Source organism: Phycodurus eques, chromosome 14 (assembly GCF_024500275.1).
Source record: "Phycodurus eques isolate BA_2022a chromosome 14, UOR_Pequ_1.1, whole genome shotgun sequence".
Taxonomy (NCBI): Eukaryota; Metazoa; Chordata; class Actinopteri; order Syngnathiformes; family Syngnathidae; genus Phycodurus; species Phycodurus eques.
The window spans coordinates 13,211,126-13,229,691 of NC_084538.1; the positions used below are offsets into that span (position 1 = coordinate 13,211,126).

Here is an 18,566-nt window from a genome sequence, read left to right on the forward strand (position 1 = left end):
TGGCATTCCGGATTATGTGGCTGTTGGTGTTGCATTTGGGTACCAGATTCTGGAGAAGACACATCCTTGCAATGTGCTTTACCGATGCCAGCTGTGCTCAGTTCATCTGCCAGCTCAAGGCGTGGCATATAGGGAGTGGACCCCAGTCCTGGCGAGACACCAAGTCTGAAGTGTGCTGGACTCTGCATGTCCAGAGCTTCAATCAGTCTACTGCAGTGAACCTGCTCGGCTGAGTCGTCACTTCCACTCATCGCAAAGCTATTGTGGCCAACAGCTCTCAGCACTGGACTACAACTCCCAGAAGAATTTAAAACTATACTATCAATATGCAGAGGTGATAAGGCTTCTATGTCAAAGGTAATATTTAGCGCATGATGACTTGGGAACTTGGACATGCGTGTCCCCTCAGTTAGACGCGCAACTGTGCGGATCTGTGGCAGAGGGAGCAGGATACTGTCTGACGGTTCTGCTTTCATCGTCTCGTGTGTCAGAGTTCCGAGGGCGTTCTCCACCTTCGGCGCAGATGCTACCGTTTGGCTCGAGGCTTTGGAAATGGAGGACTCGCTTTCCAGGCTCTCCGCACTGGAAGCGCAACACAACTTTTGAGGGAGGCTGGACCCAGTCGGAGGTTTGGACACAACAATGGCGGGTTCAGACATGCAATGGTTCTTCAGATGCACACTCATGGGTGTATCAGGGAAGGGCCCCCCGCTAAAGAGCTGTGATCCTCCACGGGCCTCTCCGCTCCATGAGGTGCGGTGGGCACCTGGCTCACACTGGGGGGACAGCAAGTTGTCCTCAGACTTGCTTATAAAATTTGAACCTATCAAGTTGGGATAGTGGCAGGTATTAGTCAAGCAAAAGCTCAAAGTATTAAAAATAGCAAAGCAGAGAAACGAGCATCCCCAAGTACTCACTGTTGGATTGAGCAATTCTGGGCAGAAGCGATGGACTGAACGTGGTCTCTTTGGTGAAACAAAAACTGGTGGTGCTCTCCTGGGAGGCAAGTCGCCAACCTATGGACCCAGATCCCTACACCAGCAACCAGCATGGAATGAGAAATGAAAGATGAAGTAGACGTCAGAGGACTTTCAGCATTAGTATTGAAGTGTTAAATGAACCCACAGATGTTACCCAGAATACAACATTGATCGTTAATTTGATGGATTTTGTCGTTAGTTCTTCAGAGGATGAAAGAAATCACTCAGAAGAAACGAGATATTGTCTTTTGTGGTCAGCAACTTTTATTGAGTCAAAAATTAGATTACATTTAACTATAGAACATTTGTTAATCATTGACCACTCAACCAAAGTACCAAAGTTATTGCACTGTGTATACATGATTTATACTTAGAATTTGTGGCATAATGTTGCTGTACTTAGTGTAATAAAAATTACTGGAAATTGGGTATTAAAAATATATTTTAGCTTCGTACCCTACCCCAAACCCAAATTTAAAGGTCTGGAGCAAAAAAAAATAACAGCAGTAGAATCATGCATGCGCTTGTCACGTTTAAAATGATTAAATGTAAACTCAGTCACCACAAAAGTGTAACAGTTGACCCCATGTGCAAACATAACTTGATTTCAAAAATAATTGCTTGCAGGACATGATGACACCACTGTTCATTCGTTGACTTCTATCAGGCAAGCGCACTTACGGCATCTTTGTAGCTCCTCCCCAAGCTGAAACGCTGGCGCAGAGACTTGTGTGGTGCTTCTTTTTTGTCGACTTTGGGAGAAAAGCAGCCGGCTCTTCCAGATTCAACTCTTGAAAAGGATGTAAATCAATACCATGATCAATATGAGATAAGCCAAGAGAGGAACATGTTTTCTTTATCTAGGGCACAATGACTCACCAGCCACGTTAGTTACCCCAGCACACTTAAAGATGCAACATACATATTTGTTTTATTTAACATACTCATTATGATCCCTCAAGGGGGGAGGGGGTGGGGAATGCAGAATTCTGCTTTCACAAAGATAATGTTAATACGCAAATATATAGTATTGTTAAATTAAGTTACTTAGCTATATGGTGGGCAATATATTAAAGAGAAGTTCTGAAATCCCAACAATAAAATAAAGTAGTATATCAGTATAATAAAAGATTAAATACAGTGAAACCTTCAGTCAAACAACCGAATGGACCACTTTTGGGCACTTGACTTGATTTGGAGTTCAACAAAACATTACTGGAAAAGTACACCTCAAAATTGAAACTAAACAATTACGTATAAATTACATAAACATACATACACATATACAGAAATGTAGTAGACCAAACAATGCCATGCTTACCAATGACAATACAATTACATTTCCAGTAAATGTTGTTATTAGGCTAAGTACTTGCATATAACGCCACCAGGTGTCAGTATAGCTAAGCAAACATCTTGTTCAAAATTATGTGTCTGTCAGGCACCTTTAAATAGTGCATAATTTGACTTCGTTATAGTATTATACTGTAACTAACATCACTTTATGGCTGTATGACAATTTGGAATGTTGACATTTTACCTCAAACAATGCATAAGGGTTTTATGATGAATTCACTTTGTTACTTCCTATGGGACCAGCCACCAGCGTCATGGAATTGACTTTGGAGGTTCCACTGTACAGTATTAAATAGTTGTCATTTAAAAGGTTAGAGCCCTTGCATTGCATGTCATTGGTTTGTTTGGATCTACCGAACCATGTGGCCAAGGTGTGCACAATGAGACTTGAAGGCTAGCTGGGAGTGTGTACCTGCTGACTACATGTCTGCTGCTCAGTCGTCTGCTCTTTCTCCTTGCTGAGGTGTCTGACTGCCTTAGAGACTTCCCAGCCGAGGAAAGAGTACTTTGGGGTGAATCCAACACCCCTGACGCACTGTAAGCTTCATATGGAATAGCTCTTGAAACAAATCACACAGCAGAATGTTTTGATAGCCTTAAGAGAGCAATCCAAAATACCTGATCCAGGGGTGGAGGTGCCGCTGAACAAGGAACTGGGAAGCAATTCCATCCCCAGATTCTTCTTGACAGATCTACGTTTCTTGTTTGAGAATCCAAAAGAAGGACCGGCATCTAGAGGCAGTTTTCGCTTGGAGGATGGAGTCACAATCACAGGAGTGGCAGAAGAAAAAACTAAAATAAATTAAAAAAAGACAGAAAAACAAGTTCATCTACTTGAGGGACTTCAGCTAAACACAGATTTAGACAAAGCCTTTTGTTTTTCACTTAATTATGGATGGGTATGTGACTAAATGTCCTTGACCGACTATGAGGAAAATTTGATGCACAAGTTCTGGAATTTACACCAATACACTAGACACAAAGCTGTACCATTAAGAGGGACCCCAGGATCTATTACGTTTTTGAATAATGGCCAGTGGTTTATTAATTAATCAGCAGTTGTTACTACACAATGAATCAGAAATAAATTTCACATTTTACAAATTTGGGCTAATTAATTATTATGCCCTACACTCAATCCCCAACAATCACGTTTTACCTCCGAGACTGTGCCTGTGTCTCCGCCTCTTCCCTGAGTTTTGGTCTACCTCCTGAAGCTCATTGAATGCAGGCGACAAAATTGCTGGGTCACGGTGCATCACTGGCTGAAACCTTCTCTTCAAGGAACGGTGGCAGTGCACCTGTAACGCACAGATGAAGGAAACGGTTTTAATGCTCAACCAGATCGAGGCCAAGAAGAGGAGCAAGTGAAGTGTGTGCAGTGGTACCAAAGTTGTGAGCATGCTCTATGAAGCAGTGAACAACAGCTGTCTGCAGTCTGATGCGTTTTTCTGTGTTGGTGTTCATCTTCTCTGTACCTTCTCCACAGTGGAGGAGATTGGGCGCCAAGATTACAGACAAATTGGCACTGTCCATCTTATTCTCTGCACTCCTGGAATCAAACCAAGACAGCAGGGATTAACACAAGGAGAGGAAAAAACATATTAGCTCAAGCATTATGGATGGGCACAATAATCTAGTAATCACTGTACATTTTGAAAATTTTGTTGAAATCACATGATCAACTGTTGTAAAATGGAAGTCACTACACACTTGTGAAAATGAAGGCAGTCAATGTAGCAACCCAACCACACCAGTATTCCTGCATCACTTCAACTGTTTAGGTGTACCACATGCCAGTCACTGATGGTGTAGTGGTGCATTCGCCTGACTTTGGTGCAGGCAGAGTGGGTTCAGTTCCCACTCAGTGATGGTGTGAATGTGAGTGGTTCTCCGTGTCTATATGTGCCCTGCGATTGACGGCAGCCAGTTCGAAGTGTAGTCCGCCTTTCACCTTTAGTCAGCTGGGATATAGGCTCCAGCACCCTGAACAAGATATTGGTATTGAGAATGGATGGATGGGCGGACCTCATGCCCAACTGTGAGCTGCCTATTTGTTTTTATTTATTTATTTTTTTAAAGTACATTTTTAAACAAAGTATTTCATTCTCAGGGCACCAATGAACTAATTGTTGTTAAAATGATTCTTCTGATGTAACAATAAAATACTTACTATTATATATTATAATATATATTATAAAATTATTATAAATATTTTATTTGCTGTATATTATTTTGTGAAAAATAAAAACGATCATTTGGGAACACTCACACACAGCAATCTGTACCAGGCAACTATTGAGCCCTATAGAATAACAATAAATAGAACAATTGATTGTAAATTTTTCCCACAGATGAGTTAAATTTGGCCTGATTTACACTGAAGATATGAGATTCCATGCCGTTTTGTGCATTTAAGATGCCATGACGAACACACAAATTGTGCCACTTAGAGTGAAATTGGGCGGGGGGGGGGCGGGATATTTGTTTTCACTTGAACCAAATACTGCATTACATTACTGTCAATTTTTTTTTAAAAAAAAACATGCAAGCACCTCTTAGAGACATTTTGGAGGAAGTCAAAGAAATGGCACAAGACACTGAGGCTCCTGTCAGGCAGGACACAAGAGAGCAGCATTGTGGCGGAGGTGCGCTCCTCCTTGGTGGGAAGCTGCTGGGCCTTGAGGAAGGCCTCCTGCAGCTCGGTGGGTAACACAGGTTCTGGCAGGTCCCTAAAGAACTGCTTCACCAGGCCAGCCACATCGCAGGGGAACGCGGCAGACAGGCACTCCTCACCCGAATCCACTTTAGTCTGGAAACATGAAACAAAACCCTGCTGTCTGAAAGCCCTTCCAATGGGGTCAAGGTCCCTCAGTGAGGGCCAAGTCACCAATCACTCACCCGAAGGCCTTTCAATCGAACAACAGAGCCCGATTTTCTGAACAGGCCCTCCGTGTCGACATGCGCCTGCAACTTCATGCATGCATCCACCAGAAAGCTAGGAGAGCACAGATACGAGATGTTAGCTCAATTGTAATAAAGGGTAACTAGCCAAGTTGCAAGTACTCAATACAGTGGAGCCACCAAAAAACTAATTCACTGCCAGTGACGCCTATACAAGTCAAATATCCATTTCAACTGGGAGGGTCAATCTTTGAAGAGACCTGACAAACATAATGGAAAAGTAACAGGAAGGTGTTTGCAGCGCATTATTGGTACCTACTGCCATTTTACAGGTACCGTAATTTCTCGTGTATAATGCGCACCCATGTATAATACGAGTTGACCTAGAAATTCTTGAAAAGCTTTCTACCCATGTATAATGCATTTTTACAATGCATGATTTTGCTTTTACCCATATGATCAAAACGTGAAGTATTATCTGTATTTTGTTAGGTTTTTTTCAAAGAATTATTCTGAAGTTAAGCACTTTATTTGAACACGTAATACGTTCTTTTTTATTTACTTGCTCTTATTTTGAAATTCACAGCCCTACTTTTATTTAGGAAATTAGAAAACACACAGTTGTGCTCATATGTTTCATTACCCAGGCAGAATTTTTAAGATGGGTACACTTATTTAAAGAAAACGTGAAGGACCAGGCGAAACACTTCTTCCTCCTTTCAGCTTGTCCCGTTAGCACATTTAATTTCATTTTAATGGGATTCAAATTAAACGATGAAGCATTTCAGAAACAGATTAGGGTATGTAAACTTATGAGCACAACTGTACATATATGCAGTCATATATATGTATGTACCCCTGTCATATTGGAATGAAAGTGTAGGTGACACCTTTTCCATAACCACTAGGTGGCGGTGGCATATTAGAATGAAAGTGTACACTATTCTCATAACTTCTAGGTGGGGGTGGCATTTTGGAATGAAAGTGTACAGCTTTTTCATAACCTTTAGATGGCGGCATACATTTATAAAATGTGAAATGTTTTTCCATTTTCCCCTATATCCATGTATAATGCGCACTACTGACTTTTGACAAAAAAAATTTTGGGGGGGGGGGGGATGCGCATTGTAAACGAGAAATTACCGTATTACTGGAATTGAGTAAAAATGGCATCCTCAGTTTGCAACGGCGTTCTGTTGCTACGACACCAATGTAACCCAATTTCTTCTATTACCTAACCTACGCTAACGCAGTAGTAAAGTTATACTCACATTAAATATTTCAAGCACACTTCTTGTTCAGTTGAAAATGGAAGGGCTGCAAACTAGACCACTGTAAAATGAGGACCCTGTATATGTATTTTAACTATTATTGTGCTGTTTCTACTGTATTGTACTGTGGAGCCAGACCCCTTCACATGTCGCCGTAACTTCCAGTTCTGGTTCTATGGCATTAGTTATCATTACACACATACTGTATCTTCTTTGGCATCATTGGTACACTTTTGTAGTGTCATCAATAAAACAACAAAGAAAAAGAAAACCACATCTGAGGTCTCAGAAGTAAGATGCTCACTGAGCTAGTCTCAGACATCGAGCATGATTTAGCTGCAGACAGCAGAGTAACCCAAAGCAAAATAAGAGCAAATGCATAAACAACAAACTGTAGCATTATATTATTAAATAATACATTACATTGCGTGATGATGGTCTATTTGATTTATGAGGCATATTTTTCCATAAAATTTAGTTGAATTTCAAATTGTACATCTTTTAGTGCCTTCAACTTTGGAGGTTCCACTGTACATGTGAATGAGGAGCAAAAGCTCTTACCTTGGCACTCTCCCACGTGCCATGTTATAATATGGTAAACTCTCCAATGGTACTCCAAATACCTTTGTCTAGGGGCAACAATTGAGAGAGAGATTAGAAGGAGAGACGACCTTATTGAACTTGAATCTGTAATACCTGCATTGCATCCTTGATATTCTCAATAGAAACAAACTGTAAAAAAAATATATACTCAACAGCTATTTAGGTACTCCTACTCAATCTAATGTGATCCCATACAAGAGCTGTATCAAACATTTGACTTTTACACTTGAGTGACATTGCAGCATATGTATTAACGTAGCCTTTTATTAAATTATTATTGTGGTTGTACTTTGCAGTGGTACATATTGATAAGTGGGGTTTCTAATACATTTTGGGAGATTTTTCATCTTTAGTAATGTTATTTTATTCACATTTTTGTCCAGGTCTCCAATAATGGTCAGTCTTTGCTTTACTCCAGACTTTCTCCACGTTTCTTTGGAGCTAACCCAAATAGGGGAAGTAAAATGTCATTTGAAACAACATCAAGTCTCGTTGACATGAATCTTGTGACTCCTAAGTGTCCGTTTAAAAAAAGAACAAAGCTTGTCTTAGAATCTCTCCTGTCTGTTTTAAACGCTGCTTTGTTTTTCCAAAGTGTATAGCCGGACAATTTGCCATTTTAGGTTTATGAGAATACATTAGCCTTTGTGTGCCTTGTTTGAGCCAGCTTGTAAAAAAATAAAAAAATAAATAAATAAAATAAAAAGTTTATAGTGAGTGCAATCAAAGAACAACCAAACAAAGCTTCTGACAAGATCCTGGGAACAGATGTCGGGGCTCATCAGTGCTTTCAAACATATGTAAATATATTCAATAGTCACAACAATAGTAAAGCATGACACTGCATATAAGCTTACAGGGCAAAAAGTAACAGCAAAAAAAATATAATTAAAAAAACAAAAACGATACAGGGCTAATATCGTGTTTTCTAACTCACCGAGTTGGTTGTTGCTGTTGACTTACAACTGGCTGCTTTGTTTTTGTTCCAGTTCTTTGTCTTGATCCCATACGCTGTCCGGAGATGTTGCACAGCCACTAGGCGAACCAAACTTCTCTCCTCGACCATCATTTTAGCTTCCTACCCTGCTTGAATTACACACTAAATACAACGTACACCTCACAAAAACGAGGAAACTCCTTTGCGTTCTTTATCTTGTCTTATTATACAAACTGTCGCTAAGTCATCTTTCCGTGTAATTAATTAACACACAAAAATTTACAATCACGTTTTGCAAACAAGAAGAGCAAGTTTAAAAAAAACTAAGAGGGTTTCTTTGTCCAAAATATTTTTCCCCAACTAGTCAACGAGTTTACATGAGGAGATCGCAAGTGGCTAGCCAAGTCGGTCACCTAGCTAACGTTAGCCAGCCACAGAGAAACATTTACGTCGCAAAGACAAATTATTTTCAATATTATTATTCCATGCAAAATCCCAATTTAGACGTCTGAAGCATCGTCCGCTTTGAATCGTACCGATGTAATTAATTTGCTTGCTGACTACATTGCCGCCGCGCTGTGCACACTTTCTCAACTTGGATGGAAAGTGTCTGCCAGCCTGTTTCCGCAGTGTATTCAAACGACAGCGCTGCCTTCATTCTGCGCTCTGATTGGCTGGAAAACATTTGAATGCCATTTAATGGTGCGCTTGCTTTAATGCCAAGGGCAGCATTCATAGGTGGGGCGATGTTTTTACCAATCTTTCAACACCGAAGCACCCCGAACCCATTTTACAGTAACTTTTTTGTGATTTAAATAAGAACGAACGTTGAAATATATAGTCCAATCATTGTCTCAATTTAGCACTGTTTTTGCTAGATCGGCAACTTCTCAGACAGAACACCCTAGCAACTTCACCCCCAAAAGGACCTAACAATATTTAAGAAAAAAATAAAAATAAAAATAAAAATTATATATATATATATATATATATATATATATTTCTAATTTAACATTTATTTATTTATTACATTTTTTTTTTTATATATATTTCTAATTTAACATTTATTTATCCAGGTAAGGAAATTGAGAACAGATTGCCGACCTGGCAACTGACAGTAAAACAAAGTTTTTGTAGTTATTTTTCAACATTTGAGCAAGAAAATTGTTTTCTCTGTTACACAGAAACACATGGTACAGCTTCCTATTTACAAAGGTGCATTGTTAGTTATGTTTTAAAGACCCAGTAAAATGATTTCTGTGATTTGCTTGTAAATACATTGAATATGTTTGAAGGGAAGTGCTGAAATATGTGCAGAGAATGAGAACAATGTAAATTGTGGAGCTATCGTGTTAAGCTATCATGTTAAACTCTTTTTCACCATTTCACTTGTCTGGATTTTTGGGGCAGGGTTAGAAATTAGCCCAAGTACTCACTTACTTATTAGTCGGCACTCCCCTAAAGTCCTTAGTAATAATAAATTGGCCAATTTCTGTGACTAGAGCATGTAGTTAACTAGCATGCTATGCCTAAAACCCAACAAAAATGCATCTTCCCAGAAGTGTTATGTGTTATTTGTTACTGTATCGTTACTGTGCGGACCCACACACGACGCAGCGGAGGGAGCGATCTGCGAGCCCACTAGCAGTTAGTAGCTAGTAACCAGCTGCTAGCGGGCTCGCTAACCAACGTTGGGGCTGACCAATATGCCATTGCTTGAAGTGTAATATATACGTAAAACATACAGTATACATAAGATGTATTATTTCAGTTGTTGTCATTTGTGAATTTAGCATTTTTTTTGTTACTCAGTTCAGTTCAAAAGGTGCACTTTTTTTTACTTTTACATAACCACATGAGTGGTAACTTTTTTTTTTGTACTTTTACCAGTGTTTTTTGTTTTTACAAGTATCTATACAAGTATCAAACTCATTTTTGTCACAGGCCACATTGTTGGTACAATTCCTATAGGGCCTTTATGACTTTGAAACCATATAAATGTTTCATAGCCTCACTATAAATCAGTGGACCCCCACATATCATGGTTTGGCACCTGCAGATTTACCTACTCGCTGATTTTTTTCTTTAAATTATTTTTCTTTACAAATTTTTCATTTTTCTTTTTTTCCAAAATGCGCATCAGTTATCTGTGAATTTTTGCTATTCATGGTCTGGCCCGGTCCACACAACAAATTGATGGATAACTGTATTTGAAAACAGAAGTCATTTGTTTGTTCAACTACTCATCAAGATGCTGTAAAACAATGGGTTTGGTAACAAAAAAAAAATGCTTATAATAAACCTGTAATATCTCAATGTTATTATTACGTACAACAACAATTTGAAATGTTGGTACAGATTTTAATAAGAATTATACAATTTTCTTTTGCGGGCCACTTAAAATGGTGTGGCAGGCCGGATGTGGGCCCTTGATTTTGCACATGAGCTATAGTTCTCCTTAAGTACAGAATGTGAGGACTTTTGCCACTTCTGATTTAAAAAAAATATATATTCCTTGGCTTTCAACACAGCATAAAACGCTGCCCTTGCTTTAATTTTTTATTTTTTTTATTGTTTGTAACTTCTTTATATTGTTTTTTCATTATGTATGGCTCAAGTCAAAATTGAAAAAAATAAAAATACTGTAGGTGTGAGTGACTTGACTGACTTACGTTTTCACTCCAATCCAGTTGGTGGCGGTGATGAACCCTAAAGCGTCTTTGTCAACCTAGATTAAACGGAAAGGAAGAAAAACAATTGTCACACTTCCGGCTTGAAGTTATTTGGGTTGGTCTTCGTCTCATGACTCCAGTCAACGGAAACCTTAATGATAATTTTAGTATCATTCCATTAATTTCGATACAAACCACAAGTATTTCCCCCATATAAAGTGATGCAGTATGGCAGCCACCGCGGCTGTTGTCAGTCGCCGTATCCGTCTCGCGGCGTTAACACACACTTGGAGAAATAATGCAGCGATAACATGCAGCCGCCGGCGGTTGTGTGCGGTCCTGACATCCGACCGCGGTGTCTGTGGCGACAACACACAAGTGGACCGGAGAGCTCCGGCGTCGGACAATGGAGGAGAAGACGACCACAGCCACCCCCGCCTGCTCAAGTCGTTGGTGTCCGTGGGCTTGGGACTGTGCGGTGCCGCCGCGCTTCTGGACGGCCGAGAGGACGGCGGTGACCCCAAATCACGCGGGGTACTTGAACGCATCCTGCCGACAGCCGAGTGCGCGTCCCCCTTTAAACCGGACACTCCTCGATATAAATACAACTTCATCGCAGATGTGGTGGAAAAGTCGACTCCAGCGGTCGTCTACATCGAAATCGTGGGCAGGTGAGTTCGCATAACAGGTGGCCCGAACGTCACTCATCCCAATTTCCAGAGATTGAGAGGAACGCGCTCCATTTATTCCGTTAGGTTTACTCAAGTAACATTTTGGATCAATTGTATTTATCAGAATGCTTTTGATGAAGCATACTTTTTAATTTGACTCTAGTGTTTATGTTAAGAAGACACGAAACTTTTACTCCGTTACAATAATCTACATGCCGTTTGCTACTTTCATTTATCAATAATTGCGTGCGCAATCTATTTTTACACTTTTGTTTCGACTGCCGCATCGGGCGCCGTTGCTGCAATCCACTGTGATTACCAAAGTGATGTTTGACTCAAGTTCACCAATCAAAGAATAAGAAATGTATTTATTATTATTTGTTAATTATTTGTAGTAAATCAATTTAAACTCTCGCTGCACACTAATGTGCCGTGGTTACAGACACTTTTCCAGGAAGGTGGAAGCAGGAGATGTAGTCACTACTTAACTCAGTATCAAAGCATTGTGTTACAAATTTTGGTTGTCAGGAATATAGCACCTATGCAGTATTCATAAAATGTGGTCACTGTAATTTGTGTGTGGATCTTTGATAAATACACTTTTATATGTATTTTTTGTTTTAATACAGACATCCATTTTCCGGGAGGGAAGTGGCAGTGTCCAATGGCTCGGGATTTATTATCAGCAGCGACGGCCTCATCGTGACCAATGCTCACGTGGTGGCCAACAAGCGAGGGGTCCGCGTCAAGCTCACAAATGGAGATATGTACCATGCCACCGTGCAAGATGTCGATCCGGTGGCGGACATCGCAACCATCAAAATCTCTGCAAAGGTGAGTAAAAAGAGGCACAAATAGTTCAAAAGGCCTGCTATACACAGTCACGGAACATTCGTATGTTTCCTATGTGCCTTGTTTTTATGGAATTTCTGTACATCCATCCATCCATTTTCTGAGCCGCTTATCCTCACAAGGGTCGCGGGCGTGTTGGAGCCTATCCCAGCTATCTTCGGACAGGAGGCGGGGTACACCCTGGACTGTTTGCCAGCCAATCGCAGGGCACATACAAAAAACCAACCATTCGCACTCACATTCACACCTACGGTCAATTTAGAGTCTTCAATGAACCTACCATGCATGTTTTTGGAATGCGGGAGGAAACTGGAGTGCCCGGAGAAAACCCACGCAGGCAGGGGGAGAACATGCAAACTCCACACAGGCAGGGGCCGGGGATTGAACCCCGGTCCTCAGAGCTGTGAGGCAGACACTCTAACCAGTCCCTACCGCCAATTTCTGTGCATTTAGATTGTTTTTATAATCTTATTGCATTGAAACTGGAATTCTAGGGGTTTATGACATTCAAATTGTATCTACAGTAAGTCGTAATGAATGCATCATAGTCTATCACTAACAATTTGCATATCATTGGGGAATCGTAAAACAAACAGAACAAAAAGGGACTGATTATAATTTGCTTTTTAATCTAATGCAAAAAAGGTTCAACAGATCAGATTAGACATGGGCCACAGGACTCAATTTCTTTTTAATATTTAATTGGTCAGGTTCACGTGACAGAGGATCTGAGCCTAAAATTGAATTATAATTTTTTTTAAAAAATCAGTTTTTGTTTTTATTAAGTGTTTTAAGAATTAGGCCCGCCACTTAGAGAGTGACGTGACTGACTGACCCCACCCTCTTGCAAACATAACTACAACAGAAAATGTGTTCTTATCGGGAAACCACGTTTTGAGGCACCACATATATTATTACATTGAACCACAAACAATATGGCGCGCTTGTAGGAAGAAGCGGATTGTCCACTCGTGAAAACAAGTTGCAACACAGTAAGTGCCAGTCGCGTTCAATCATGTCACTCAGTGTGCGGTGGGCCTAATAAAACAAATACCACTCAATAATTGTCACTGTTTCAATTTTTTAAATTTTGAATTGAAAAGGGACAGCATGAATGATTTACAGATTACAATTGTACGCTAACATAGTAGTAAAGTCATAAATACAGAAAATATTTGTATGGAAAATCACTTGTGCCGCGTGACGACAGATTTTTAAACCTTAAAATGTTGCATGTCGTAAGTTGAGGACATTTAGTCATTTTGCACGTTTCTTTGGTTCTCCACAAGGGGGCACGTTGGAGCTTTATCACAAAATGAAACTACAGGACCTGTCATCCATTTCGACCCTAGAGAGTATTTGACTTTTTTAAACACCACCTCACCCCACCATAATAGATTTTAACTTAACCAATCAAGATGTGAGACAAGTGTAGACTTTCAGCTTTCATTCAAGAAGTTCATCAAAAATATGTCTTTTTTTTTAATGAAGTAAAGCCAATTTGTTTTGAAAACCTAAATTTCTAGGGGTTCAAATGTACTTTGATGAAGTGATATAATTGTAAATATAAGCATACATTTTCATATTTGGCTGTGTTAACGAGAGGTGTCCCGATTGCGATCTTTGAGATCGGTCCGATGTCAGCAACAACAAAAACGAGCATCGGATCAGATTGGAATCTAAAATCTCAGATTTTACCACTTTTATACAAGCAGTCCAATTCAATGTTCCGCTCCAGCACTTCTATCTAGCAACTTTCCGGTTGGCATGCAAAGCCCACGTGATCCCAACAACAGGTTGCTAAGGTGCTAATATAGTAGCAAGGAGTAAGTAAGAGTGAAAGTTGCTTGCTTAAAGTCATTTATTGACACTCCAGTTGAAGTTCAATGTAAAACTGAACAGACATAACAAAAGAATTACACTTGTTGAATGTTAAAATATATCACAGACTCCGTTTCTTCGTTTTCGTTCACAAAAATTGCTTGCTCAAACCTCACACACGATGAACGAAAAACACCATTGACGAGGCAACAAAAATTAGCATTGAACTCGTGGCACTTATATCTCAAAAGAATGAATATTGCTACACGAACGCTGTATAAACTCATACAAACAGGCAGTCTAACAATACTCTCTAACATATATTCTTCAAACTGTGAAAAACTAGTTATATTAACAATATTCGATCGTTATTTTACTTTCTTTGTTACTGCAAGTGTGTATTAAATTACGTGCACCACACTGCCCCTCAGAGGTCATGACGTGTACAGCAGGAACTGCGACCCCATTAAGGCACACACAGACAGCTAAGCACCTCGAGCCTCAGTAATACATGATTTCTACCCAACGCAACATTGTCAATCAAATTAAACCCCAGTTGCATCAAGAAGTTAAAAAGTGTGTTGCCGCACACGTGGAGAAAGCAAATGTTGTTCCCACCATATACTGGCAGTAAAAAAATACATTCATTGAACTTTAATTGTTATTTTGCCCTTTAAGTGTATATTTATTGATGAATTATTGAGGTTTTTTTCATTTAATGTATTCAAATGTCAAATATGATTGTGTTTATGTTAAGCAGTTGTTATGTTGCAATTTAAATATATATTGTTGTTGGTTTTATTGAAGTTACGTTTCAGGGTTTTCTTTGAAGTACACTCTTATTTTTAAAGTTACTTGATGTAACCCATTGGTTAATAATAAATGGATGGGTCTTTCTAATATCTACTGTTGCTGATTATTGTTCTCCGTTTGAGTAATTTCACCTGATGAAGCCTTTCCTATCATTCCATCATACAAAATAAGTAAAATATGTATAGTTATTGCTGGTATCAGATTGTTGTAACACTCTGTATTTACATTAATTTCGGTGTCTCTTTATTGTACATTTTGAAAGTGCATATTCGCGAACTTCTGGGTTATGTTGGCCCTCAAACTGTACATGTTTGAGTGTGTTATTTTCAAAGCAGCACAGGTTTAATCTGCTCCCATCGCCCTGACCCGCAGAATCCTCTACCCACACTCACCCTGGGCCGTTCGTCTGATGTCCGTCAAGGAGAGTTTGTGGTGGCCATGGGAAGCCCGTTTGCGTTACGGAACACCATCACATCAGGGATCATCAGCTCTGTGCAGAGGGGCAGTAAGGAGCTTGGCCTGTCGAACCCCAACATGGAGTACATCCAGACTGATGCGGCGATCGACGTGAGTGTGAGCTACACTGATCATGTGTACAGTACTGTACCTGTATATTTGCGTTTGACTACCAATTTTGCGTCTTATGACAATTGCTTGGTTTTGCAGTTTGGCAATTCTGGCGGTCCACTCATCAACCTGGTAAGTCGGTGCTACTATCTAAATCAGGTGTGGGCAAAGTATGACCCGGGGGTCATATACAGAATACACACTCTTTTTATTAATACTGTAATATTTGTTGCATTAATTTAGATATTTTTTAGCTGGGATAGGCTCCTGCAGCCCACGGCCCTAGTGAGGATAAGCAGTAAAGATAATGGATGGATAGGTAATTAAAATTTATATTTTCATGTATTTTGTTAAAGAAGTAGTTAATACACACACACATATATATGAATAATGAACAAGTTAAAAAAATATTTTAATAAGTATACATACTCATAAGAAAAAGGGTATTATCTTCCTTATTCAAATGTATTATTTTAACATAAAATAACTTAAAAATATACATACCATATTCATCTAATCTATAATTTAAAATAAACTATTTTACATACGGCGGGCGACTGGTTAGAGCGTCAGCCTCACAGTTCTGAGGACCCGGGTTCAATCCCTGGCCCCGCCTGTGTGGAGTTTGCATGTTCTCCCCGTGTCTGCGTGGGTTTTCTCCGGGCACTCCGGTTTCCTCCCACATCCCAAAAACATGCATTAATTGGAGACTCTAAATTGCCCGTAGGTGTGACTGTGAGTGCGAATGGTTGTTTGTTTATATGTGCCCTACGATTGGCTGGCAACCAGTTCAGGGTGTACCCCGCCTCCTGCCCGCTGACAGCTGGGATCGGCTCCAGCACGCCCGCGACCCTAGTGAGGAGAAGCGGCTCAGAAAATGGATGCATGGATGGATATTTTACATACACTTTTTTTTTTTTTAAACTCTGAATGAGATGGACCATCAGTCTGTTCTAAAAAACAAATGTGGCCTTTCAGAATAAATGTTTGCTCAACCCTGATCTGCAAGAATCCAGACCACAGGGTGTCAGTTGAAATTGTTTTTCCAGCATGATTGTCACGTGTAATTCTCACGTCAATATGCATATGTCCTCAGGATGGTGAAGTCATCGGGATAAACACTATGAAAGTCACTCCAGGCATCTCCTTTGCTATCCCGTCCGATCGCCTGCGACTTTTCCTTGATCAAGCTTCCAAAAGAAAAAGTATAAAATGTTTTTTTCTCATGTATCCTGAACAGAAAGTGAAATAGTTCCTTGAAAAGGCTATATACTGACACACCCTGTTGTTGCAATTTCAATCGAAGGTTCCTGGTTTGGCGAGTCCGAGACAAAGCGGCGGTACATTGGCGTCATGATGCTAACGCTGACTCAGAGGTCAGCATTTTCAGTGCGAGGGGACAAAGTCCAATCCACTTAAACAGTCACCTGAAACACATCTTTATGTTGTTCTGTCCTGGTGCCTTAGCATCATTGCTGAGCTGAAGCTGAGGGATCCATCTTTCCCAGAAGTGACTCATGGAATTCTGATCCACCGAGTTATAATGGGCTCCCCGGCACACAGGTAAGCAGAATGAGCCAAACTGGATCACAGTCGTTATCGGGCCATGCATTTGGTACCTTTGAACCTTTAATGGGAACTTTGGTGACTAAATCCACCTCTTCATACCACCACTATCATGTTCCAATGATAGAAACAATCAGTGCTATACAAAAACGTATGGTGGCTAATGGGGGCAAATGCGTTGCAAACAGCCACATGCTGCAAATGCAGGAATGACACAAAACAAAAAAAATAAGTATATAATACAGCAAAAGAAAAATGCTGCAATTTAGAAATGCCGCAATCACAGAAAACAACAATAGAAGAAAAATGCTGCAAGATGAAAATAATCAAATTACAAAAAACTAATGCAAAGGGAAAATGCTGCAAACACACACAAAAAACCCACACAAATCCCAAAACAACCGAGAGAAATGCTGCATGTTCATGATACACAATTGAAGTCTGCCAGGCCACTGGGTGGCGCGACCTCCGGGACAGACAAGTCCTGTGAGACCAGGGGGTGCCTTTCATAGATACGAGATGCGCCCGCGCGCCGTAGCAGCAAAAATTCAGTATTTAGCCAGCACATTGTTTATTGATATTTTATGAAATTATGCTAGTAGGCTAATAAAATGTAGGTCAGTATTTCTGATAGTGTTTAGTGCAGCAGAGAAGGCCTTGCTGACAAGCATTCAATCAAGTCTCCTGACCCGTCACTTTTACAAATAACGGCTTGTAGCAAATTAATGTAACATTTACTCATTACTCACATTACTACTATCTTTGTCAGAGCCGGGCTGCTGCCAGGAGATGTTGTGCTGGAAATCAACAGTGTGAAAGTGAACACCTCAGAGGAGATCTACTCGGCCGTGCGTAACAGTGATAAGATCACCATGGTGGTGCAGAGAGGAGAAGCGCAGCTTCAACTGCAAATGACTCCTGAATACACAGAGTGACAAGCAGCCACGCCACATTTTGACCGGCCAAGCAACTTAATCATGTACATGAGTCACCATGACTATAGGGAATTAAAAGGGACACGTTATGGAATGTTGTATGTACATTGTTTGTATCTGGAGTGCCCACCCAACAAGTTTGCTATTACACATTAAAAGTCTTTTCTAAGCAAACCTTTTTTGAAAATGTTAAGCCACTCTGAATTTTTGCTGATTGTAACATTACTATCACGTGAAAGTCAAAATAAATATTGTTGAACTCAGATTAGTGTCTGCTGACGGCATTATCAACATTGGCTTCTGATAACATGGTTGGGCAACCACAAGTGTACTTCGGTAACGTGGTGATGCAAGTGCTGCCTCAACCAGTGAAAATACAATGCATGCTTTTTGTCCTTACTGTTCACTTTGCACTCGCTTGCCTGAGCACAAGATGCCACACCGTAGCTCCATCCCCAGTCGTCATGGTTTCAAAAGCTGTACTCATGTTGGCACACCCCTGCAGTGGAGAGGGGTGTGGGGGATTAAATCTTGTAGTTTACCCAAGCATGTCAAGAAATGTCATTAAGACAGCTGGGAAACGTTTTCAATTGTGAAAAAAATGCATACATCTAGATA

The 18,566-nt window shown here is 40.1% G+C and overlaps 2 protein-coding genes across 3 annotated transcripts in view; one reads left to right on the forward strand and one right to left on the reverse strand.

Annotated features, from left to right (window-relative positions):
• LOC133412670 (rho GTPase-activating protein 11A-like) overlaps positions 1–8,666 on the reverse strand; it is a 9,795-nt gene extending 1,129 nt beyond the window's left edge. The window contains 12 exon segments of the mRNA XM_061696200.1: positions 1–823; positions 918–1,032; positions 1,662–1,770; positions 2,749–2,878; positions 2,955–3,128; positions 3,496–3,598; positions 3,600–3,637; positions 3,725–3,888; positions 4,892–5,148; positions 5,238–5,334; positions 7,073–7,140; positions 8,052–8,666. The exon segment at positions 1–823 is cut by the window's left edge and continues 1,129 nt beyond it. Coding sequence (XP_061552184.1) covers positions 1–823; positions 918–1,032; positions 1,662–1,770; positions 2,749–2,878; positions 2,955–3,128; positions 3,496–3,598; positions 3,600–3,637; positions 3,725–3,888; positions 4,892–5,148; positions 5,238–5,334; positions 7,073–7,140; positions 8,052–8,183 — 2,210 coding nt within the window. The 5' untranslated portion in view covers positions 8,184–8,666.
• A 2,162-nt stretch (positions 8,667–10,828) lies between these two features.
• Positions 10,829–18,228, forward strand: LOC133412715 (serine protease HTRA2, mitochondrial-like). 2 transcript variants are annotated; one of them, XM_061696292.1, is made up of 8 exons: positions 10,829–11,394; positions 12,024–12,228; positions 15,253–15,447; positions 15,547–15,579; positions 16,544–16,652; positions 16,754–16,823; positions 16,915–17,010; positions 17,783–18,227. In XM_061696292.1, exons 1-8 carry the CDS (start codon positions 10,952–10,954, stop codon positions 17,946–17,948), a joined length of 1,317 nt encoding a protein of 438 aa, XP_061552276.1. In that variant the 5' UTR covers positions 10,829–10,951; the 3' UTR covers positions 17,949–18,227. The 2 variants fall into 2 exon arrangements, with proteins under 2 accessions (XP_061552276.1, XP_061552275.1); XM_061696291.1 differs by having other exon boundaries at positions 15,253–15,579; positions 17,783–18,228.
• The last annotated feature ends 338 nt before the right edge of the window (positions 18,229–18,566 follow it).